The sequence below is a fragment of the Quercus robur genome, chromosome 4 (genome assembly GCF_932294415.1).
Source record: "Quercus robur chromosome 4, dhQueRobu3.1, whole genome shotgun sequence".
Lineage (NCBI taxonomy): Eukaryota > Viridiplantae > Streptophyta > Magnoliopsida > Fagales > Fagaceae > Quercus > Quercus robur.
Window position 1 is genome coordinate 30,875,640 of NC_065537.1, and position 25,852 is coordinate 30,901,491.

Sequence of the window (25,852 nt, forward strand, 5' to 3'; positions counted from 1 at the left end):
CATCCTAGTGTGACAGACAAGGTTAATATCTACGAAAGAGGGGGTGGGGGGAGGGGAAGCAATTCACTATATTCATCCCAGTTTCTACAAACCAATGATTGTAAACCCTACATGTAGCCAGCAAAACTCCATTGAGATAAGAATCTAAAGAGTAAGTTTGCAAATAAGTATAGAAATTAATAAAACATGCATCACCCAAAAAGAACAAATTATTGTGATCTTAGATATATTTTCAAGTATAACATATAACCCTTCATAAAACATGGCCAAGTACATTATAATATAAAAGGGTATCTCATGGGACCACCCTCTCATAGCATATGGGACCCACACATGTTATGAGAGGGGGGTTTCATAAAACCGTCTCATAAAATACTTTTTTCATTTTGTTTTATAAAATAAGATTGGGGGAGGAAACAATTAGAGGACATACCATAGGTACGAGAACACCCTTATTGACATTTGGAAACGTATTCCCTCTTACTTTATGTTGTGCAATGATCATCTCGTTAACATCAACCACTCTCAGTCCAAGCCAAGGTCGAACCACCCTTCTGCACAAGATTACCATCTATTAGGTGCGCACATACAGTTGTGATGCTTTCAAATGAATCTTTTTTTTCTTTTTCTTTTTTGGGGATAAGTAGATGCTTTCAAATGAATCTTAAAAAGACTTTTGGGATCATACAAGAAACCTAGAATAATATCCTTCCTTTTGTGCACCCATACATTTTGAAACCACAATTTTTTATTTACCTAAAACCCAAAAAAAGTATTTTGAAACCAACAACCTCCCCCTCCACTCATTTTTGTGAGAAAGTGTCATTTCAGCTAGTGCTCTTTCGCAAAGTAAGTGAATAAACAACATGAGAAGAAGCTTAGAATAAAACCTTAAAGGGGGTTTAAGCCTACCAATATGTAGCTCATAGGCCAATGCTCTAATAACCACAAAGAGAGAGAGAGAGAGAGAGAGAGATTGTCATGTATAGAAATTTCATCAATACCTCTTGTGACAGAAGCATCTATGAAATTTTAAGCACAAGTAGCTCCTATTGACTGGGGGAAGAATCAGAGTTGTCTATCGTTTACTCATCAATTGGGAGCTACAGGTATGTACTGAGTATTTCAATGCAACTTAATCCACACTTTTTCTTCTTCATTTTTTTCCTTCAGAAATTTACTCACACACAAGGGAAACACAAACCCCCAACCCCACCCATACCAAACTTAAGGGAGGTGAAGACGCCACTGATCCATAGGACAGTGGCAAAACTTAATCCAAATGTATAAATTGGAAGTATCTTGACACACAATGAGAAAATGAAGGGTTTGATATAATGTGGACAATATTTCATCAAACAAACTTTTGCAAGCACGCTCACTCAAGATATAAAATCTGACAGTAAATGAATTATTCCATGTTAAGACTACAAACTGAATTTCCAATTAAGTATCTAATTTTATGCTTAAAATAAGTAGTCCCATGCAAAAATATAAGAACATACCCACTTTTCTTGAAATACTGTATAATTTTAGAGACCGAATCAACCGGTACAGCAAAACTCACTCCATCAACAGCAGCCAATCCCTTACTAATTACACCAATAATTTCTCCATCAACATTGACAAGGAGCCCCCAAGAATTTCCCTACGCCATAGTAAGTAGAAAAAATAAATGTCAAGTATGTAACAAAGCCTCCAAGCTACACACACACACATATTCATTTTATGAGGCACGATCCCTAACTGATCGTGCATCCCCTTAGGGTCATAAATTTAAATGAAAACCACTTCAACCATCTCAACTTTAAATCCTCTAAGGACACGTGTGCGTGCACACCCAGTCTTACCCCATTAGTTGCACAATCCATCTGTAAATACTCTCTATGTATTCCAAGCAGGCCTATGTCACTACTTTTACGGTCAACACAACTACATCCAGAGGGAACAATATGACGGAAGGCATTAAGAATCAGTAACTTATAGTTTCATTAACACACACACACATATAATGGATAAAAGTACATAGAAATTTTGTAATGTGAATTTATTCTGAATACCTTACAATACCAGCTGTAATGGTATTCTGAAGAGAGAATGGACATCCCATAGCAACAACCCAGTCCCCAGGACGAAGCTTACTGGAAGAACCAAGTGTTGCAGTCGGAAGCGGGGATTTTGAATGTATCTTTACAATTGCAACATCAGAAGGTAAATCAGCACTCACAATTGTACCCACAAATGCCTGACCATCTTGCAAAGTCACACAAACCTGCAACAATTGTTCAGACATCAATATGAGGTGTATACCTCAGTACTAAAACTATTCAATGATATCTTAAAATTCTAAACAACTTAAATAAACAGAGAAATGATGAGTCCTATATATAAAGAAACTGATAAAGCAACAGCATGCATCGTACTGAAAGTTCAAAACTTAACTTTTTCCCTACTTATACACTCAGGGATAACATAGGCAAAGAAAACAATCAATGCATGCACTATCCACACATCTACTTATCCATCAGATTTCAACTGTCAACCATTTGCATCGCTGAATGCTGAACCAAAACTACTAGAAAAAATCATTATTACAAGTTATTAAGGGAGACAAGACATACAAAGCGCCAAAGACACTGACCTTTCCTTTGACTGCACCCCCCATGCCTTGAATATCATTCACAACATGAGCGCATGTTAAAATTGTACCATCCTCATCAATTATAGTTCCTGACCCTATTCTCTGATTAGTAATGCCATAGAACCCTAACCCTATCAAACACAAAGATCACAAACAACTGTTAGATCCTATTTTTAAACAAATTAACTGAATCTCAAACATATACAAACACCCAAAATATATACCATGTGCAACCCAAAGATTGACTACAGCAGGACCAACCCAAGCAGCAGCATTTGCAATTGTATCTCTCCCCAAACAATTGTAACATGGTTTGGGGTCACCTCCAACCGCCTCAGAGTTGCCATTCTTTATATCCGATGATGGAACTGAACCAACTCTAGAAGAAAATAATGGAAGTGCTCCTACAATTTCAAGCTCGAATTGAATCCAAAAACATATATATACATAAATAGGACACAATCTATTGCCAAATAAAATTTAAGAGAAAACCAGGTTGCCATTGATCCGATGATAGTGATTCCTGCAGAGCCGCAGGAACCTTCACTGCTACATTTGCTCCTAACTTGTGGAATTCAGTTTGAATGGTCTTCATGATCTCGGTGTCTTCTGGGTTTGGCTCTGGAAAATCTACATGCATTGACCCCTGAGTTCGAATGGTGAAGTTGACTCTTTAGACAAAGCTTGCTGATTGATATAATTATAGAGTTGTTGATGGAATGCATGGTCCAATGAGAAACAGTTGTCAGTGCCCTCATTTCTATAATGCTTGGACGATCCAGAGCCCTCTCTTCTACAAAAATGCGGGAGTGATCCATAATCCATTATCTGAATTCAAGTGAACAATGTTCTTGTCAAATAAATGGAACATACATATTGCATACACTAGTGCGGGCAGAAAAAAAAAAAAAAAAAAAAAAACAGTAAAGAATTCCATCTATGCTGGTGAGGCAACATGAGAAAGAGAGATTAAATGTTGAGACCGTTACATTGCTCGGGGGGGGGGGGGGGGGGGGGGGGAGGTTGCTCGTTAACATTACAAGAGTACCAACCAACAATTAATAAGTTGGGTGCAGAAACTGGAAAAATCCAAATTCACCATACAGATTGACTAGAGGACCTAAAAATAACTGCCTTGACCTATAAAATTTGACACAACTTGATTTGAAGACAAGACGCAATATAGAGATTAAATTTGCTATCAAAACTTAGACCTACCTAAGAAGCTAAGCCATAGCATGTGTTAATTAGGGGTGAAGCAATATTGTAAGACATATATCACGTATTGCATAAACTATCAAACACCCCCCAATTCCTACTGTCTTTGGGAAGGTAGTTTCTGCCTAGTTTAATCAAAAGTGCAGTTTGTTATCCTTCTTGGGAGAGTTTTTGTAATTTTCTTTAGCTTGATCAGGCTTTGTCCTTGTTTGTATTCAAACTGGGTTAGTACTATTTAGCTTTCTGTTTGTTGTAGTTTTTCAGCTTATTTCAATAAAATTCACCGTCTTGATTATCAAAAAAGAGAGGCCAAATCCATGTATAGAACCGCTTACTAAGAAATAACTTAATGGCAATTGAAATAATGATACTATGTTTCTGCCAGCATTAGCAGTTGTAAAAGAAAATTTCTAAATACAAATGGAAACCATGCTTACCTTCAGTAACAAATCTCTTCCACAACCTTGCAGAACCTGGATTTTCCGCCTTGTTCTTTCTTGCAAAAGAGGCTTTACAACCTGCCAACGATTGAGCATTAAGCATTTTGTTGCAAAAGAAGTAAACTTTTTTAAAAGTAAAGTATTGACACAAACCTTCCAACATGCTGAAAATATATAGGGTGCATTTACAATATAATACGTATCTGTCTTCTCAGGATAGTTCAAGTCATCAATTGTAGATATAGCAGTCAAAAGCTGCATTAAGATTGAACAGAGAGTGAAGAAAAGTGTCAAATATACAGTCCACAGAGTGAGGGTAGGCAAAATATTAGATTAATTGATACTGAAATAGAAAATCACCTTTTTTTCACAACTAAATAAGTCATTGAAAAAGCACAAAAGGCAACCCAAGTACAAGGAAAGCATACAAGAGAAACATCACAATTATGAACGGAGATATTGAAATTGAATACACTTGTCTACTTATGATGTATAAAGAAACTAATACATGCCCTTATCACAGAAACATAGAATAAATTAAACCTGTAGCAACAAAAATGTACACAGGTAACTCCAAGAAAAATATACACAAAAATTATCCTTGTATTCATATAGATATCAAATAGTAGTCATGCTTCATCCAAAAACTATATTAATAGACATGCTTTACAGTGTCAATATTTCAATAGGATATAATGGTTCATCACTGGAAAGCGAACAATTTAACTAAATTCAGTCAAGCCATAATCCCAACTAATTTGGGCTACCAACTTGGATCCTATTATGCCAAATAATTCTGTTTAGGGCACCCATTTATCTCTATAACCGAGCATTCCAATCTAAAAACATAGGCTATTAGGTAAGATTCTCAGTTAGTACATAAATTCATAAGTCATAACTACGCACACACCTATTATTATTAGACTCCCTTTTGCCCTTTTTTGTAAATCAATATAATCAGTTTTTTGTACCTAAAATTTTCATCACATCTTATAAACATAGATCCTGATTTGCTGTAGTATATTGGCAATTCCTATGGTTATAATTAGTGGAAAGAGAATGAAAAATAAATGGTCAACATATTTTCACTTAATTTGAAGCATACATGCGTTTTAAAGGCTCATGCTAAAACACATTCATGCAAGCACTGAAAAATACATGCTTATGTGGCTAATAGATTGCACGTACTTCATCTTTTTTTCTTTTTTTTGGGGGGGGGGGGGGGGGGGGGGGGAGGAGAGAGAGAGAAAAAAGAGAAGCAGGAGATCCATTAGGCCTCAAAGGCAATTGGAAATGACCCCTTGTCTGAAAAACCCTCTTTTCTGTTAATTTCGTATGCATAATGATCACAACATGGAATAGATAAAAGGAAAATACTCATGGGAATCCATATAACATCCTTTCTTGTCCATCCTAGAGGATTGTAGACAACAATCACCTAGAAAAGTTATTATATCAGGAAGTAATCAGTCTTAAATGGAGTGGCATTCTCATTTTCCAAATAACTGCATAAACACTCCAACTATAATAACAAGTTAAAGAATTCTTCTCACCAGGTTTTTCCCATTTGACAGATCAACTTCTGATGGAGGACAGTAACTTATATTCAGCAGTGGACACTGAAATAAAAAGGGGACAAGAATAGTGGATCAAATAATAATATATTAGCACACTGAGAATAAAGGGTTGAAGTATACAATTACATGATGATAACAAACCAAAATGTTTAATGTTAGCAAGAACATCTAGATATGAAGTAAACTCTACCAACTAGTATGGAATAAAGAGTTTTTATTATTTGCTTGATGAAACTTAGTCTGCGGATTCCAACCAGTTTTTGATGTCAAGTTTGCAATGCCAGCAAGTGATTCTGCAACCACATTCTCTGCCTGCAAGACATGATATTTCAGATATTTGATCCAAAGCATAAGGAACGCAACTACAAGAAGAATTGACAGATTTTCCTTACCTCCTTGTAACCTATTGCAAGTCGTAGTGCATAATCATATGCCACATGCTGCTTCTCTGTACCAGTAACTCCATCATGATGGTTAGCAATTGCTATAGCTTCAGCCAAAGAGTCTGTGTTGGGCCCCGATTTATTCCTCCCCTTAATTTGTGTTAACCAGTCACTGATTAAGCATAAATATCTCTTTCAAAACAAAAGAAAACAAAACTTCATTTCTAGACTTTCCCATGCTAGTCAGGAATAAAAGAAAAACAAATCCACAAACCGAATGAATTAACATTGTCATTTTGCTACAATATGGTCATCTACTTGCTTCTTAGTCTCACCTCCTAGCAGAATAAATAACAAAAACATCAGCCCTTACATTAATGATACATGAAGGCTTCCTGTACTCCTAATGTCTTTCTTCCTGCAAACTGCCAGAATAACATATTCAGTCACACACATAATTACACAGAAAAAGAAACGCAAGAGAGAGAGACCTTTTTCACTGCCGTGTCAATATTCATTCTCTGTCATAACCAACGGTGAAGGTTACAAGGTACCGTGGTTTGCTTTTTAAGTCCTGTAAATGCCAACTTGATCACTCCATGTTTTTAAAATGTTCTAATATACCAACATCAGATGTCTTTCAGTTACAGGGGGTAAAAAAAAAAATCAACAGAGGCGTTAAAGCATCAGTGTCACAACATCAGTGGCAAATTTTAGGATTCCTCAGAACCGGGGAGAGAGAGAGAGAGAGAGAAATTTTTTTTATTATTGTCTGTTAGAGTTTTCACTGGAACAATAAGTATTAGAATTATACTGGACATGAATGAATGCATTTTATCATCATGTATGAAATTATAACATAAAATCATTCTCTTCATTTTTTTTTTAATATAAGTAATATCATTCTCTTCACTTACGAAGTCCTACATATTTCTTTGTGTGTACTCAACTCAATTCTCTAAATGATCAAAATTCATGTAATGCGACTAAATTTTATGCTGGCCCTTGACCTAAATAGTCCTCCTTTCTTCAGATTTGAGACCAGCTTTGTGAAATCTAAAAACATTATGACACCAAACACTGACATGGGGAGAGTTATATATGATAAAGCATTGATGAAGAAAGATTATAGCTTCTACGTTATGGTCATACATAACACCATTAACACTTCTCACATGTAAAACAACTTCTCCACTTCATCCCAAGTCACAAATCCTAGTAAAACATTTGTTCACAAAAACACCATATTTTAATCAGTTTTCAATAATTTAATTTAGTTGGTCCAAACTAAATGACATTCTAAAGGTCGAGCCATGTTGCGAATGCAAGTGCCTTCCATTAAAAAGCGACAGGTCACAGATTCGAGTCTAGGAATCAGCCTCTCCAATATATTGGGGGGGGTAAGACTGGCTACCATGACCTTTCCTAGACCCGACAAAAGTGAGAGCTTTGTGCACTAGGTATAACCTCTAAACTAAATGGTATTCTGAAATTCTTAATTGCATCATATTCACATATGAATAAAAAAGTTGTAGGTATTGTACAAATTTTGTAACTACAAGGAATATTTAAGTTGCAGAAAAATACACACCGCACTAGGGTTACCCCACAATCTTCGCAGGTAGAAATCTGACTCAGCTGCAACAATTTGAGGAGGTAGTCTTTCGGCACCTCTAGGATTAGATGGAACCCAAATCTACAGCAGAATAATAAATGAAGCAGGAAAAGTAAGTACAAAAGTATAGAAATGACTTATTTCTATTTCTTAAGAATTTGCAACGTGCATTATTTCTAATTTCGCCATGATCATACTTAACATGCATGTATTCAATAATGTAAAGCACACCGAATGATAAAAGTCATGGAAGCATGACCCTTTTTATAAGGTATCTTTTCCCTTAAAAGTGATTCCCTATTTTTCTCTTCTAGACTATTTCACCATTATATCCACTATCTTCACCTGGCCAGCCCTCAAAATCCAAAAGTTTTTTCTACTGCACTACTTGTTGATCAATAGTTGAAAGATGTCAACAGAGAAGAAAAAATTGGATGTTTGCATCATATAAATTACGATACCATATTATTCCAAGCAGTAAAGTTAAAAAGGTGTCACTTTAACATTCACAACAAATGGGTTCTTTGAGTTCTTTCCAGAAAACTCAGATCTCTTCAACTAAAATGCATTCCCAAGAAAGTAGGAAAGTGCAAGAATCTCAAATGCGCTTATGGATCTGGTTCCAAAAAATATTGGATTACCTGTTAATTTCAGCCAAGTTCAAAACCAAGTAAAACCTGTAACCCCAGAAATTTTTGATAATGCTAGTATGAGAGGATGTTACCTTTGATGTATTGGTTACATTTTGAGCTTCAGTTGAGCGGCTACTAATACTATTCGCAGGTAGCCAAGTCTTTTCATGGCCTGATTCCTCACATGTAAGAGATCCATGGAAGGAAGAATGCTGGGCGGGAGATTCAGCTGCAAAATTTACACAGTGAAAAATGTCCCATCATCTTGATAATAATAAATAAAAAAAAGCTGAAGCACATGAATATATACCAGACAAAGAATTCTAAGTCTGTGTACCTTAGTTAATGACAATGTAGGAAATGATACTCCTATGAAGAAACCGAAAACTACACCAACAAAAGTAGTTACGATAAGCCTCATCGTCTCGTTTGGCTTTCTGCTAACTGCACTGCAGTGAAGAAGATTCATATATTATACAAAGAAACTTCTTATCATAACTTAAAACGCCTCTTAAATTTCTCAAAATATCTTTCCAGTGATATATGCCAGCAGTAATACTGAACCTGCGTGAAAGGATTCCCATTTTATTTACAATCTTCTGACTGTATATTCACCAAAAAAACAGCTGCAACAAAGAAAGCAGGGCAGCTGATCTGCATTATCTAACAAGTTTTGAGTTGCCAGTCCTCCATGAAAGTAACAGAGACCCTCATCAAAGGAACCAATACCTGCCATACATTTTTTTATAAAAAGGAACATAAGTTTAAGTATTGCACCATATGAGTACAAACACTCTGAAAGATAAAACAAAATAATAGCAGCAGTAAAATTTCATCTAAGTGTGAATTAATTACGTAGCATTTAATGGAGAAAAAAAAGCATATAAGAATACATACTTTTAGGTTGAAAAAATCTTATGAATTTTTGGGTGGTACTCACAAGTGACAACCCAAAGTTGTTATCTAATGTAATTATATCACAAAGTTTGGAAGCTCGTTTAAAGTGCTCTTCTCACAACCCAGAGTTGCTACAGAACATAATTTTATCACAAACTTCAGATGCTTATATAAGAAGCTCTCTCTCTCTCTCTCTCTGGGGTCTTGGTGTTGTATAATCCCAAAACCTGAATAAGAAACATTAAAGAGCAGCACAGCACTGCAGCACGGGTGCAAAACACTTCTCTTTGGACGCAAAAAAAGCAAATTCGACACTCAAGCCCAGCAAGTAGCACTTGTTCAAACATAATATGAGTGAAACCATGAGCAAGTAACCATGTGTTTCTTCCTTATGACCCTCTACAAGCTACTCTACCAATCAAGCAACCATGTGCTGCCCTAGACAAAAAGCCTATAACCCAGGAACAAACAATAATTAAGCCATGCCATTACTCGACAAATTATGTAACCTTGTGCCCATTTTGACTTATACCCAAATCTCTTAATTAAATCACAGAAACCCATTATCCCAGGTAATTGTATCCTCATTAATACAAAAAATATAAATAAATAAATAAATAAATAATAAATAATAAATAAAAACTGGGGCTTGCTTACAATGAAAGACAGTACAAAATGACCAACAACAAAATACTCAACCATTAAGTTAGGTCAAAAATTATAAAAAATAAAAATAAAAAATCCAATCATTATTTTTGTCTTAGTAATTACCTATACTATTATAGCTTCAATTTTAAAGTAGATACTTGAGAAACAAACTCATGTCACAAGAACCCAACAGCAACTTTAATTCAAAAACCAAAAAATAAAATAAAATAAAATCTCAAACCACTTATAACCCAGCAGGCAAATTATTTTTTTTTTAAATCTAATCTTTATTTTTACTTCAATAATAAATAATTTGAAGAACTCAATAAGTGACAGCTTCTTATAGATTGTAGAGAAAACTAACAAACAAACAAAACAAAAGAGTAAACTTGGAACCCAAATCAAAGCAAAACAGTAGTACCAAGAAGATACCTCAACTGAGTAAAGGTTTTTCACTTTCTTTGTTGGGTTTCAAGCAAGGAAAACAAATTCCATGACTTTAGCACTTACTCAAGGTTCACCAATTTTGCGTGTTTTAATCCTCGTGTAATGTTTGGGCGGGGGAGGAGGCTGCGAGGCATCATCCTTAGGCTCATCATCGTGCTGCAAATTCCATTAGATGCATGCAATCAATATTTGGTGTAATGATAAGAATAAAGTGAACTACAAAATATATCATTACATTGTAATTAATGTTATCATACCATAGAGCTGCCTCAGTGTCCTATTTTGTGTCCACCTGTCCCACAAGTGGGTGCTCTTCTAGTGCGTTGCGGTCTACCTCATGGCGGTGAGGGCTGATGAGGGGAATGCTCGTCCGATACATCAATATATGGCTGTAAAGTGTCAATCCCAATCGGAGGCCCTAGAGGGTCAGATGAGGATGAGGTAGGTGGGTAATGATGCTCTGTGTAGAGGCCAGGAATGGGTGCACTGGAGCTGGTGGGTGGGCACGAGGGTGTCTCGAGGAGTATAGGAGGGGTCAAATTTTGATCAATACCAAGATCAAAATTAGGCTACGAAGGTGGGGTGGGTGAAGGGCCCTCAGGCTGAGGGAATGCATCTACCACGGGTGCAGAGACCTCGGACTGAGGAGATGCATCTGGGATGGGTGGAGGGACCTCGAGCTGAGGAGATGCGTGCGGGATGGGTGCAAGCATCTCAGGACTAGTTACAACCCGAGGGGTTATTGCATGCCGACCACGGCCCCTGGCTGCACTTGTGCTTAGGCTTACTGTAGCAGGCTAGCCATAACCCCTAGCTGCACTTGTGCTTATTGTAGCAAGTCGACCACGGCCCCTAGTTGCACTTGTGCTGGCCCCTAGTTGCACTTGTGCTTAGGCTTGCTGTAGCAGGCCGACCACGGCCCCTAGCTGCGCATGTGCTTGGGCTTGCAGTAACACGCTGACCACGGGTCAATGTACTTACAGGTGCTACGCTTGTGCTTGGGGTTGCAGTAGTTGCTGGTTCAGTCTCATGCCCATTGTTTGCCTACCCATTTGCTGCAGGACCACCACTAAGCCCAGCCACATTATTTAGGACGCGCCGGACATGGTTGTGAGCTCGGCTGCCTTCAGGAAGCATCTCCAACAGCGCTAAATGGCTTTCAATCTGAAATGAAGAAAGAACTAGTACAATCAGATTTGAGACATTTATGTATCAATTAATGAATTGATAATATAGTACTTATTAATCTACTCAAACACTCAACTAAGAACTAACAGTTTTATTAGAATACTATATGTAACAGAAAGTCTTTAATTGGATGTCAGTCAAATCAAACCAAATTTGCTAAAAAAAGAAATCAATTGATTCTACGTTCGTACATGTATTAAAAAAAAATGAAGCAAGCAATAAAATCTAATTAGAACACATTACCATTATATCTAATTTAGCGTTGTTGCGGTCAACATACTTTCGAGTGACCGGACGGTACCAGCGGTAATAGGCATGATAGCGAGGCATCTCACCAGTCTGAAGAGGTGCATGACAAAGTTGTTGTTGTCTCATATCCCATGAAAGGATATACGGTCCATGCTCCTCCCTCCAATTCTTTTCCATCTTCCCACGTAAGTCTATTCTATGCAGTCTATCATCGTACACAACATCGTCAGACGGCTCCTATGCCAACCCAAACTGTCGAAGGACACGGTCTGGGTGGTGTCTCTCTACTATGCAGAAACACACAAGCGGCACCCTTGTTGTCCACGTATCCCTCCCTGCAACGCAGAACTCAGGAAGGTGGCCAAAGCAGTGGCGACTCCAAGAAATTTTTTCAAGGTGTTCTTCGAGAAGCATAAATTACAGAATCTAATAAAAAGAAAATTTTATATATTGACGATAACAACAACAACAACAATAAAAAAATATGCAAATGCATAAAGTTTTACAACATAAAACTTGTGGAGTTCAATTGTGGTTGTTATTAGTGTTGCTGAACAGGGCATAACAAGGAACACGTACTTGGGGGGGCCAAATTGCAATATTGATAGAAAAATCATAATTCATAAATTTATAAATAAAAAATTATCAACTTTGATATATTGTCATATTTTTAAATATTAATGGAAGTACAAAAGGTAGTCTATTTTACAATACACATACAAAAATTTGAATACTATTATTTTAAGCACCATCAACCCATCATTATCCATAATATTGAAAATTTTCTTATTTTTTAATGAATTATTCAGCTCCTAATTTCAAATTAAAAAAAAAAATGATGATATGGAAAGAGATATAATATATTATCATATAGCAATACAACAAATTGAACAACTTAATAAACAAAGCATATTCATAAAACTAAATGACCATTATCATATATATAAAAAGCATAAATCTAAATACCCATATGATGTTGAAGAAACAAACAAACCAGACACAAGAAGAAGCTAGAACTGAAAGCAAATATGGATAGTTTTTTTTTTAGATGAAAGGAGTTTATTTGATTTCTACCCTTGTTGAGAAGAGAGTTAATGTGTTTAGAGCAATCAACAATGAGACTAAAGAAACGTAAGGCACTGTGGGCTTGTATCAGCAGGAGAAAAAGTAGTAGGGATTACATCTATTTTCTTTGAGAATCATCTAGGTGGCTGAAAGTTCAAAAACGTGTATAAACACCCTTGAACGTTTAGACCCTCAAATTACAACTTAACCAATTCAAGCAATATGTCAAACAACAAGTGTGCGGAAACTTAACACAAGCTATAATATGGAATTGGTTAAAAACTATCTAAGTCAAAACAAAACACAATCCACAGCAAATAATAAAAAGGCAAAGATAGAGAGGAAGGAAGATGCAAACACAAAAACACCACGCGATGTGTTATCGAAGAGGAAACCGAAGCCCTCGGCGTAAAATCTCTCCGCCGCCCTCCAAGCGGTAAACAATCCACTAGAAAATACAGTTGGGATACATGGACAGCAATAGACCCTCCAAGCCTAATCTACCCAGTGCACCTAAGCCCTCCAAGCTTCTTGCTCCAACGAGGTTGCGCCGAACCTTTTTCTTTTCTAGCTTCCCAGATTCCGCTATTAGACCGTAGCATCAACCAATGAAGATTGGTTCCTTCCTAACTGCTTCCCAGAAATCCAAACAGCTCTCTCACAGTAATGATAATGGTGAGAATCAGGTTTGGTATAATGCCTCTCAAGGATTTGACAATGGAGAGGAAGAGAGTTGAGGAATTTGAAGAGACTCTAATGTATAGATTGTGGGTGAATCAATCTTGTTTTTCTTTAAGGTTTCTCTCTCAAAATTCTCTCTGGAAGCTCTCTTACAATCATGGGTAAAAGGGGTATTTATACTCGAGTGGGAGGGGAATGTGAAACGTCAGGTTTTACAAAATAGGGGTGGCTCGCGGCTTGACTAAGTCGCGAGATAACCGTATGGCCAGTTGTCCTGTTTTGTCCTGTAGTGCTCCAGCTTGCATGACTGTTCACCTTCCAGCATGCTTGGCACATGTGCTGCGTTTGGCGGCTTGTAGCCGCGAGTCACCCGCGAGGCCAAGCCGCGAGTCTCTGTTTTCTTGCACACTCTTGAGCAATCTTCACTCTATCTCACTCACTACCCTTACATCAAACCCACCTAAATACAAGGTTACTAAATGCTGAATTACAAGCAAATTTGGCATTGAATAAAGCCAATTAGATGGTTGAATAAATTCAACCTTACAGTGGCTTCTTGAGATTGAGAATGATGAAAAAAAAAAGTAAATTTTTGTTTGAAAATGAGTGGTAAAAGACGGTATTTTGAGGGTGTGGATTATTGTCTATTGGATATTTGGATTGACAACAAACCATTTGGACAATTGGGAGAGCTAACTAGTATTTTATTTGAGGACTTTGGGTTATCTATTGGACTAAGTAGAGATCCTAGAAAGAATTGGGGACCGGTCATTATTTTCTAGGGGGCATAGCCTTTTACTTAAAGCAAAAATTAAAAAAATTGAAAGACTCTAATATATTGTTAAGTTGCTCAAATTATGAATCAAAATTTAATTTTATTGACATAAAAAAAATTCAGGGTATTCCTAAAATTTTTTTTAAAGGTAGATAAATATAAAATTTTAAATTATTATGTATAATTTTTTTCTTTTTTTCAAGTCAGGGTGGTCCTGGGACCACCCTGACCATAAGGTGGCGCCGCCCCTGGGCCGAAGTCTTCCTCGTATGGCTGCCACACAATCTACAATAGAAACAAAAAACAATTATCATAGCATCTTAAAATGTGAAACAAGGGAGAATACATAGATAAAGGGAAAAACAAAAGATATGTTAAAGGATGAAGCAATCATATTCTTAAGGAAAATTAACATAACCAAACAGAATTTTTGAATATTATTACTTGGTTTGGCTGCATTCTAACTAATTGCTTGCGATAATGGATCAAGGCCGTGTTGGATGGCCTACTCTTCGGGCTTGGCACCCGCACCCACCTACAGTTACAAGCGAATAACATAAGAAAAGATAATATCACTTAGTTAGTAAGAAGAGTACATTGCATAACACACTAAATATCAAGAAAATACTTAGTTAAATGCAAGTGAAGCATTTGGCCATGGGCCATAATCACATCCAGGTGGGGGCTTTATCCTCAGGCAGAAGAATGGCAACCTTGCCCATGCCCAATACTGGACCAAGGTGCACGCCCCACCAATCTGTGATGCCCCTTTCTCGCTTGCCCCACACAACTCTCTGTACAATCAGGCCAGGCAACCACTACCCCAACTATACTGTGGCGGATCACGAAGGTTCCGCAGGAACTCCAAAAACATCAAATGCACCCTATCTCCCGACTTGTCCATGAAAAGCTTATCCCCTAGTGGTATACTGGTGTATCTGAATCTTCGTCGCGTCATGAGGTAGTGGCTCTGCAATGGCGTCAACAAGGCAGCTGATGAGAATTCTTTGCCCCACCAAAGTTTTGTTGTCATTCGCCGGAGTAAAACCAAGCAACTCCATGCACAATTGACTCCAATCTCCATCCACCACAGCAGTCAGCCCAACCAAGACCTCACCGTCTATAGGAAGTCCGAAAATGACCTCCACATCTTGTAGGGTGATTGACATCTCACCATGTGGAAGGTGGAACGTATGAGTCTCCGGCCGCCATCGCTCAACTAGGGCCGATATTAGACAATGATCTATCTCTCTGGAAGGGGCCCTAAACAATCCTTCCAGCCTTACCAACTTGATAATGTCAATCACCTGATTATCTTGCATCTGAATGTGTGCCATCTCCTTAGTGCAACCACGGCACGTAAGTGGGCCCGAGTCCTGCAAAATCGATACAAGATTATTTTGGTTGTTAGAACTAGATATACAACTTTGAAAGAACTTGCTAACTAAAAGCCAAAGATAACGTAAAAATTAAAGCGGTTGTTAGAAGATATTTCACCTTGCCATTTCAAATGTCCTCTGATCGATGATATCGTTGTCATGTCAAAATTGACTAATTTTGGGGACCAGGGTGCACGATCTCTAGCTCCTCATCGATCCGAGGCTCCATACTACAAAGAGTATAGACAATTAAAAAGGTTATGAAAACCCCAATTTTTCTGTGCCAACGTCTGATAAGACTACATATATTTTCATTCCATCACCTTCAAAATTATATATATGCGCGCCTGAAATGAGACTGTTGGGCTCAACCTCACTTGGGCTCACAATTTATTTATAAAGTGCGCTTCAGGATTTCCTACTTTGGGTCGTTCTCAGCACAGAGACTCAAAGTAATATTCCTACTCTCTTCCTAAATGATTGTTTTTTCTCTCTTTTTTCTGAACCCCTTCTTCTTCCCCAACTTCTTCTATTTATAGCTTCAAGTTAGTGGGAAGATCATGATTACTGTCATTGTTAGTGCAATTGAAGGTCCAATATTATCTGTTATAAGTGAATGTTTTAGGTGAGGGTGGAATGTAACGATTATGGCCTTGGAACTTGGTTCCAACTCAGGTGAATTTGCTAGGTAGTGATGCTCCTCGAGCATCCTATGGTACGCCCGGACAAGGTTTCACTGATTGTTCGGGAAGTTTTATGCCGAGCATAGTTCAGGAACTGAGGCCCAAAACTCGTATTTTTTTAAGGCAGTTTCAAGAAGAGCTTAAGGCGATGGGGCCGTGCTATTGGGCCTGAGCCCAGGGCCTATCTGGGTCTTGGGACCTCGGTGCCGTACAATATATATATACAAGATTAAAATGACAGTAAAACATTACAAGTGCATACAAACTAGATAAGAACGTGTAGGTAAATAAAAGTTTACACTTGTTGGAACCATAAATTTGAAATGAAAAGAAAGAGTTACAGAAACATTCAAGCTTCAAGAGCATCAGCAAAATGTGACCAACTAACCATGCAAGAGGATGGCCCTTAACAGAAAATTTTTAGGCCTTCTACATTCCTATTCTAAACTTATTTTCGTAAGTAAATCAGATTATATTTTTTAACATTATTCTTTCTTTTGTGCATTTCCTAACTCCTTTCAATCTCTACATTGGTTGCCACCAAACATTCGTAGGCCACAAGACCATTTTTATATTCTTCCAAGTGCAGAAATTAGCTACCAAAAGCAATTTTCAATCATATTTTAGATATCAACCTGTACGCAGATCAAATATTTAATTTTTCTAACAAGTAAACGTGATCAAATCCAAAGTTCTATTGGCCACCAAAGTTCCTCCATTAATCTTTCATGTACTCTGACTAAAATAAAGATGATTTTCATAGTAAATTTCATGGTAGTTTCCACTAAAGGAAACCACTATATTCAGTATTCCAATTCAGATTATTGAGTAATTTGGTTTTACTCAAATAAACCATACAGCTTGATGTTAGTTAGTTTTTTTTTTTTTTTTTTTTTTTTTTTTTTTTTTTTTTTTTAAAGGTAAAACAAATAAATAACAGCTTGATGTTAGTCCAAAGACACAAGTTTGTACAACCTAATTTTAGTACCCCAAATAAAGTCACTAAACCCAATTAAAAGCCCAAATTATCCAAATATACACCCACAGACCCACTAACAACTAAACCCATGCAAGGAACCAACAACAAGCTCTCTCTTCTTCTTTTTCCCACTTTTCTTCCTTTTCTGTGTACAATGCGCACTTGCTCAAACACACAAGCATATTCCCATAACATATTTTTGTGATTTTAAAAATCCCAACTATTGAACAAGAATCCAACATATTTTTGGACAGTCATCTTTAGTTTAGTTACTAAATCCAAGAACAAGGATCCAAATTCAAAAATCACAAACAAAACCCAAGATCCAAAAGCCAAAATCAAAAACAAATTCAGCCATTAATACCCCCATATAGCAACCACCACAATTGAAGAAGCCCAAAAAGGAAATCACCAAGGCATATTCAGCTACTAAATTTAACAACCCAGAAAGCAACCCATCACAACAAATTCAATTCAGCCACTAATTCCCAAAACCCAAACAAAAACACAAAAGACAAAGTTCAGCCACTAAACTGAGCTACAAAAACCCAAAATTTCAAGAACCCAAAACAGAAAAGAACTCAAATTTACAATAACCCATCACACAAATCCAAAAAAAGCATAAAGAAAAAAAAAAGAAAAAGAGAACCCAGAACCTGAAAAGAGAGAGTACGAATGGCGGGCTACAAACGGTGGGCTACGAACGGCTTGAGAGTGAGTGAGTGAGTGAGTGAGTGACTTTGAGAGTGAGTTTGAGAGGGCGGAGTTTGAGAGTGAGTTTGAGGGAGTGAGTTTGAAAGGGTTCATGTTTAGGTGTTTGAACTTTGAGGATTTTGTAATGAGCCGTTTGAAAGTGATGTGGATTTGTGTTTTAATGGTGGGCAAAGTTCGAGTCTTATAAACTCGATTTTACATGGCTCCACGTGAAAAATTTGTCCACGTAAGGGTATTACCAAAACAACGAACTCGAGCTTTAGAAACTCGAGTTCTAATTAAATCTCGAGTTTTAAAAACTCGAGATGCTAGTTTCACACATACTTTCAAAACCGGGCAACTAACGAAATTGTTAGAAATCCTTTGTTATTTGGAAAGGGTATCCTCAAAAAGACTACTGTACGAGACGTTTTAAATATTATATTAAAGTAGCAAAAGTAATTTTTGGTTTGTTAAAATAAATTTTTTTTGCAATAGCGGATAATCTTAAGAAACAATATTATTATTATTATTATTTTGTCATCATTAGTAGATGATTGCATCTTAATGTATTAAGAAACAATGATTTTGTATATTTATCTTAATTGATAGTTTGTTAATATTGTATAAATACCTATTTGGTTTTTTTTTTTCTTATACTTCGCCCCCTAACTTGAAATCCTAGATCCGTACCTGTATAACAATATTTTGAAAAAGAGTCTCCTCCTCTGCCTTTCCTTCAATTGCTTTTCGTTATTACCAATTATATATTTATATCTATTAAAAAAGGGGCCAGCATTTAGTATTGTATTATCTAACTATAATATCCGGCATTTCCTCTACTCTGTCTTTAGCATTCCCAATTACAGTGTCTATCTTACTTTGCAATACTTTTAGACTTCTTAGTTCCAACTGTTATACCCATAAACTCTAATAAATACGTGTTATTCCATTGTTGGATTGGCTAACTCTAATTTCACTTTTCTTATTTCTATTTTTTCCTACTCTTTCACTTTCTTGTCACTTTTCATTCCTCAAATTTGTGATTCTCGCAATTCCCTAAGTAGAGCATCACTTGAGATAATCTGGCTTTGATTCTTCTTTATTACATTTGCTATAATGTTTTAGTTGTTACTGCTCTCAAACTACACGATTTGGTTTTGATTCCGTAAAGCATCCATTAGCATATAACAATGACAAGTGTTTTCATTCCATTTGTTGAAAAGCTGTAGTACGAAGTAAATGCATTTATTTAAATTATTATTTTGTGGCCATTTATTTTAAATTTGTCTAATCAGTTTTCTTTACTATTCCTCTTTAGTTAAGAAAAAGAGGAATAGCTTTTTGAAGATAAAAGATAGATATATTATTGGAGTAAAGTATAACAAGAGTATCCTTGGGGGAACCGGATCCTCTCCATTTCCCTTTGAAATGGAGAGGCTCCAGTTCACGGTGGGGATTGAGTCCAAAATGATCCACGCTCAAAAATTGGACACATCATTTAAAATGTGTCCACCACACTTAACTGGAGTTCAGTTGACTTAACTGGGGTTTAACTCAACCGGACAAAAAAAACTTGAGTTAAACTCTTAACTCTCATCAGCCGTTCAAACTCTCTCTCTCTCAAATTTCAAAGTTCAAACTCTCTCAACCTCCACTTCTAGCATACTCAACTCAAACCCATCAGCAAAAACAAAGAAAAAACCTTAGCTCACCAGAGATCCCGACACCCATACACGCATCCTTTTTTAACCCAGATCAGAGAGAGAGTAAGGGTTGGGGTTTGGAGAGAATCGGGTGTAGAGAGAGACATTGATGCTTTTCAGACCCAAATCAGAGAAGGTTAGGGTTTGGGTTTGGAGAAAATCGGGAAAGAGAGAAGTTGATGATCTTTCAGGTTTGATCTATGGAGGGAAATGAGATTGAGACACAGAGAAAGAGATTTTGGTCGAAGGAGAGAAAAAGCCACCATCGGAGGTGGTGGTTGCGGTGAGCCAGCCTTGCCGATTTGGTTCAGACCCAAATCAGAGAAGGTTAGGGTTTGGGTTTGGGGAAAATTGGGAAAGAGAGAAGTTGATGCTCAATCTCCATGGCTATCGCTAGCAACCACCGTGTTCCGCTCCACCAATTCCGGCCGTGGTTCCAGTAAAGTTCCTCTATCTCCCTCTTTGATTTTTCCTTCTTTTAATTTTCTCAACAATAAAAAAAAAAGATTTTTTAATTTTTAGTATTGTATTAGGATTTCGTTTTCTTTTGATAAAGAAATTGAATTCCCTGTTGTACTTGTGAAAAATATAATGTGGAATTTGTGTTATTGGATACAGATTGTTCTTGGCTGAGCTTCATCTTGCAACCACCCTACTGCCGGCAGCGGTGCATATAGACGGTGTTTACACCATTGGTGGCCGCTGGTACCCTTCTTTTTCTCTTTATTTTCTCTTCTCTTTTTATTTGCTTTTTAGATATGATCGAAACCCCCATTTTGTTTCAGTTTTTATTAATGACTAGGTTTCCTTTTGCATAAAACAATGGAGGTTTTTGGGTACAGCCAAATGTGTTGTGATTGAAGGGAAAGTGGCCTACTTGTAGTTGTTGTGTGTTGTTGTCTTTGACATCAGTAAAGTAATTGTGTTGCTTGGTATATGCTAAAAAAATCATTATGAAATTTCTCTTTTTGTCCTAATTTTTCTTAGGTACCTGTTATTTTCCTAAATTGCAGATGGGTATTTTACGTGTTGTAGTTCATTTTAAAGGTATAAAATGTGGCTCTTGATAGGCTAACTTGAGGGGAAAATTTTTGCTTGCTTGAATTGTTACCAATCATACTTAACAAGTTTAGCCCAAATTTTAAGTAGTCAATTTAGATTTTTATATGTTAAGGCTTCCCTCAAACATTCTGGGTTTTTGGTTCAAAAGAATGTTTGAAAATTTGGTGACGTGTTTTTTTCTTTTAATAAATCTTCAAATATTTCTAGATGAACTTTAATTCTTGGGCATTTCAATGTTATACAGATATGTTACTGATTTATGAACTCTAATTATAATTGGGCATTTCTGAGTTATACAAATATGGTACTGATCTATACAATAAAGTAGAAATTGCATTTAAATTTAGGCACAATTGAGCTTATGAACAAGAGTTTGTTTTATGAATTTTCCCCATTTATTGTGGCCAAAGCTTAAATGGATTAATAGCTATATGTCTCTTGTTTACTTGTTAACAGAATCTATATGTATAAATGGTGGTTTACCTACTTGTTTTCCTTTTAAATAAACAAGCATATATCTTTTGTCATTTTTCACCATGAGAGGACTAAATCCCAAACTTTTGCGAAGTTTTGCTTTGCTGATTTAAAGTTGTTATATATTCATCATAATCTTTAAGTTGATGAATGCGTTTTACCATTGTCAAACTAATTCATGAATTTTTCTAATTCATGTTTCATGTTTTTCTTGATTAGCTATAAACTGAAAATTACTTCAAATAATGATATTTTTAAATTGCTTAATAGTGAGCGAGTATTTGCTCTAGCAGACCTTTGAAATGAATTCCTCAAAAGTTAGGATTTTTTTTTTTGTCCAAATTGGAGTATTTCTTGATCTGTTTTTTTTTTTTTTTTTTTTTTTTTAATGTGTATGACAGTATGATGAGTTTAAGTGTTTATAGTCTAGTTGCTTGTGCAGACTGTGAGCAAAGTAACATTAAGACTAAACATGCCTTTGCAGGTATGGTTTTCTTTTTTGGAACTGTCATAAATACTGAATTGTTCAAGGTTGATGCATTGTTTCTTTTTTATTCTACTCGTGATGGGTGCATTGTTCTTTTAAATGTCAATGTCAAGTTTGCCTTGTAAAAGTGCAATGTTGGCATGCTTTGACTTGAAATGCTACTATTTGCTAATCTTGGTCCCATATTCTGTTTAGGGTAAAAATTATGGACAATATGGACAAAGTGATGGGTGCATTGTTCTTTTTTCTTACATATGATTAATGATGCCATATACAAACAATAGTGAAAAACAAGTAACAATAATTTTGTGTATCATGGTGCAGGGCTTCGAGTAACAATTGATTGCAAGCCAAAAAATGGACACTTAAAGACAAGAGGGGTAGGGAAACTCGATGAAGAAGGAAAGTTCAAAGTATCTATTCATCGTAAGATTGTAAAAGATGGCAAACTGAATGAAGAATGCTATGCACAGCTTCACAGTGCATCAGCTGCACCATGCCCTGCACATAATGGCCTAGAGCCTTCAAAAGTAGTATTGTGACAGTTGTTATTGTAATTTTGATTGTAAGGATTGTGACAATTGTTATTGTAAGGATTGTAAGGATTGAATTTTGATTGTAAGGATTGTGACAATTGTTTTGTAATTTGGATTGTAAGGATTGTGACAATTGTTATTGTAAGGATTGTAAGGATTGAATTTTGATTGTAAGGATTGTGACAATTGTTATTGTAATTTTGATTGTAAGGATTGTGACAATTGTTATTGTAAGGATTGTAAGGATTGAATTTTGATGGTAAGGATTGTGATAGTTGTTATTGTAAGGATTGAATTTTAATTGTAAGGATTGTGACAGGTGGAATGTGGATATTTACAGATATTTGTAAATAAAGACTGTGACAGTTGTGGGCTATTGATATTTGTAGATATTTTTAAGTAGGTGTAAGGGTATGCTGCACAGGTGGTGTGGGTAAAGCTGCTGTGTGTGTAAGGGTGTGTAGGGGACTCTGCATGTGGGTGTGCACAGGTGGTGTGGGTATAGCTGCTGCGTGTGTGCCTGCTTGTGTGCCTGCATGTGGGTGTGTGGGAGTGTACAGTCTAGATAAATTGTACTGCCATTATGGGTTGTTAGTTGGTTGGGCCATGGTGTGTAGTTAGTTGGTTATGTGGAGTGCTTATAAGGAGAGGAAAAGGATAGTAAAACTCATGCAAATAAGGATTGTAAACTCATGCAAAAGAAAAATTGACACACCAATTAACATGCATAGAGCTCAAAACTTGTCTTATTTATCACCTGCTAGTAACCATATAAATCTTGATCTCTGTCTCCAAAATAGCCCATCCTGGAATAAAAGGGAATTGATCTCATCCTTCACTTTCTGTATTTGAGTTAAATTGGCTGCATCATTCAAAGCTGTGAGGGCCTCATGTTTTGCTTGTTTATCATCAATCTTAATTAGATTTTGAATTTCCCAGTGTTCGGCTCCAGCCCACCAAAGCCATCCTACAACATCTTATTTTGGAGAATAACCATAACATATTGCTGCCCATTGGAGTTTCTGTATTCCATGCCTGCTAAATGATATTTTCACCCTAATTAGAAAAATTTTAAACAAATGGCCACAAAATAATAATTTATATACTCTTTCTCAAAAAAAATAATAATAATAATCCTCTTTGAAAGGTTATCTAAAAAGTTTGCTTCTTAAAAAAAATAATAATAATAAAATAAAATAAAAATAAAAATAAGCTAAAATACATAAATTGGTTGTTGCGTTTATTGTTGTAATTCTACAAATTCAAAATGTCATTTTCAAATTACTTCCAAGGGGCACAATGGATTTGGGACCTGGAATTTTATAAGGAGAGTTCATGAAACAAAAGGAGTAGAAAAGCTCCTAAGAAAAAGATAAAGAAATAATTAGAATGTCAAATATAAGAACGAAATATACATGTATACCTAATAAAATAAAATAATAATCAATAGGCATGTCGTGAAATTTTTAGAGTCTAATTAATTATGTAGGGTCACAATTTCGGGCCCAGGCCCAATAGGTGTGGGATTCTGGTCCAAGGAGCCCAGAAACAATGAATTTGTAAAGAGTAAGCTATAAAACTAGGCCTTAATGAAGTGTACACTGGCTAAAGTTGGGCTATACAACAATTAATAGTAAGCAAATCCTCTTATTGCCCATAGATTCTCAGTCTGAGGAGATGAGATGAATGTATACGGGTCCCTGTTCAAAAACTATAGTTATTTTTCCTGTTCTTCTATTCTACCTCCCTTTTTCTTCATTTTCTCCTCGTGAGGACTCCCTCTCTTATATAGTCTTCTTGAAGCCATCAAGGCCTTACACTTGTTGATTATCTGAACCCTCACTTGAGTGTTTGTCCCATCAGACATCCCCTCCATCTTTCTGTGAGTTGTGGTAGCCAAGGCAGCACTGTTCATAGGTCTTCTCTACATCAATGCGGCCAGAAAAGTAGTTGCAATGCATTTAATGTGGCAGTTGCAGCCTCTCCTTGGATATCTTACGTTTCCTTCTTTGCCGCGGGTCTATGGGACTCGTCCTTGTTACTAATGTCCGTTGTGGCGGGTCCTCCTAGTAGGCAGAGTGCATGTTTGAGCTATATTCGTCACGTTCAAGGAGACATTTCTCCTCAGACCGCCCTTTAAACATCTTTAGGCCCACGAGAACTGGGCTGGGAGCCTTTTGGCGCCCACGTCTTCTCTTCAGACATGGTTAATCTTCCCGTATGGGGCCCAAGGCCCATTGTATGATTTTTGGCCTTTGCCCCTACAATAGCCCCTCAAAATTCTGGTTTTTCCCTCTTATTCGAGGAGAAAATGTGGGATTTTGATATTTATTGGATAAATTATCACAATTCTTTGATTCACGCGTGTAGGGGTACAGTCTCACATGACTCATTATTGCTACTGGCGTTTCGTAGCCCACGAGGCGCCATTAATTGCACCAGGCAGCTCTATGTTCCCTTGCATCCAATGGTGGGGCGCTTAATCAACAGTGGATGCTCCTCCAATTCTTTGGGAGGGAGTAATCCCGTTTATTTTTTCCTTTCTATATAAGGTGAAAGTTCAAAAACGTGTACAAAAACACTTTTGAACGTTTAGACCCCCAAAAACCAATTTAATCAACACATGCAATATGTTAAACAACTAGTGTGCGGAAACTTAACATATGCTATAACATGGAATTGATTAAACAACTATCTAAGCCACATCAAAATAAACCACAGCAGATTAATGTAAAGGCAGAGATAGAGAGGAAGGAAGATGCAAACACAGCGATAACACCAGATATGTTATCGAAGAGGAAACCGAAGACCTCGGCGAAAAACCTCTCCGCCGCCCTCCAAGCGGTAATCAATCCACTAGAAAATACAGTTGGGATACAAGGACAGCAATAGACCCTCCAAGCCTAATCTACCCAATGCACCTAAGCCCTCCAAGCTTCTTGCTCCAACGAGGTTGCGCCGAACCTTTTTCTTTTCTCGCTTTCCGGATTCCGCTACTTCACCGTAGCATCAACCAATGAATATTGGCTCCTTCCTAACTGCTTCCCAGAACTCCAAACGACTGTCTCACAGGGATGATAATGGTGAGAACCAGGTTTGGTATAAAGGCCTCTCAAGGATTTGACAATGGAGAGGAAGAGAGTGAGGGAATTTGATGAGACTCTAAGGTAGAGATTGTGGGTGAAACAATCTGGTTTTTCTTTAGGGTTTCTCTCTCAAAATTCTCTCTGGAAGCTCTCTTTCAATCGTGGGTTAAAAGGGTATTTATACTGAAGAGGAGTGGAATGCGAAACGTCAGGTTTTTCCAAAACAGGGGTGGCTCGCGGCTTAACCTCGCGGCTTGACTGAGTCGTGAGTTCCAGTCGCGAGTTAACCGTATGGCCAGTTGTCCTGTTTT

General features: G+C 36.9%; 2 protein-coding genes, 2 long non-coding RNA genes and 1 pseudogene across 4 annotated transcripts; 1 reads left to right on the top strand and 4 right to left on the bottom strand.

Moving 5' to 3' along the window:
- Positions 1–2,047: 2,047 nt before the first annotated feature.
- Positions 2,048–3,100, bottom strand: LOC126721739 (putative protease Do-like 14; the record flags this gene model as incomplete). Its single annotated transcript, XM_050424801.1, has 3 exons — positions 2,048–2,272; positions 2,642–2,772; positions 2,866–3,100. Coding segments are annotated over 3 exons (591 nt in total), but the record flags the coding sequence as incomplete, so codon positions are not given.
- Positions 3,101–3,104: 4 nt separating this feature from the next.
- On the bottom strand, positions 3,105–4,568 carry LOC126721740 (uncharacterized; annotated as a pseudogene).
- Positions 4,569–6,782: 2,214 nt separating this feature from the next.
- LOC126724417 (uncharacterized) lies at positions 6,783–9,242 on the bottom strand. The gene is made up of 5 exons (XR_007654975.1): positions 9,071–9,242; positions 8,844–8,955; positions 8,599–8,735; positions 7,851–7,955; positions 6,783–6,833 (listed from the first exon to the last, which is right to left on the bottom strand). It is a non-coding gene; the product is annotated as an uncharacterized LOC126724417 (long non-coding RNA).
- Positions 9,243–11,420: 2,178 nt separating this feature from the next.
- LOC126724418 (uncharacterized) lies at positions 11,421–12,151 on the bottom strand. The gene is made up of 2 exons (XM_050428962.1): positions 11,930–12,151; positions 11,421–11,662 (listed from the first exon to the last, which is right to left on the bottom strand). The coding sequence occupies exons 1-2, from the start codon at positions 12,110–12,112 to the stop codon at positions 11,543–11,545; spliced, it is 303 nt and encodes a 100-aa protein (XP_050284919.1). The 5' UTR covers positions 12,113–12,151; the 3' UTR covers positions 11,421–11,542.
- Positions 12,152–20,488: 8,337 nt separating this feature from the next.
- LOC126724419 (uncharacterized) lies at positions 20,489–22,332 on the top strand. The gene is made up of 2 exons (XR_007654976.1): positions 20,489–20,601; positions 22,244–22,332. It is a non-coding gene; the product is annotated as an uncharacterized LOC126724419 (long non-coding RNA).
- The last annotated feature ends 3,520 nt before the right edge of the window (positions 22,333–25,852 follow it).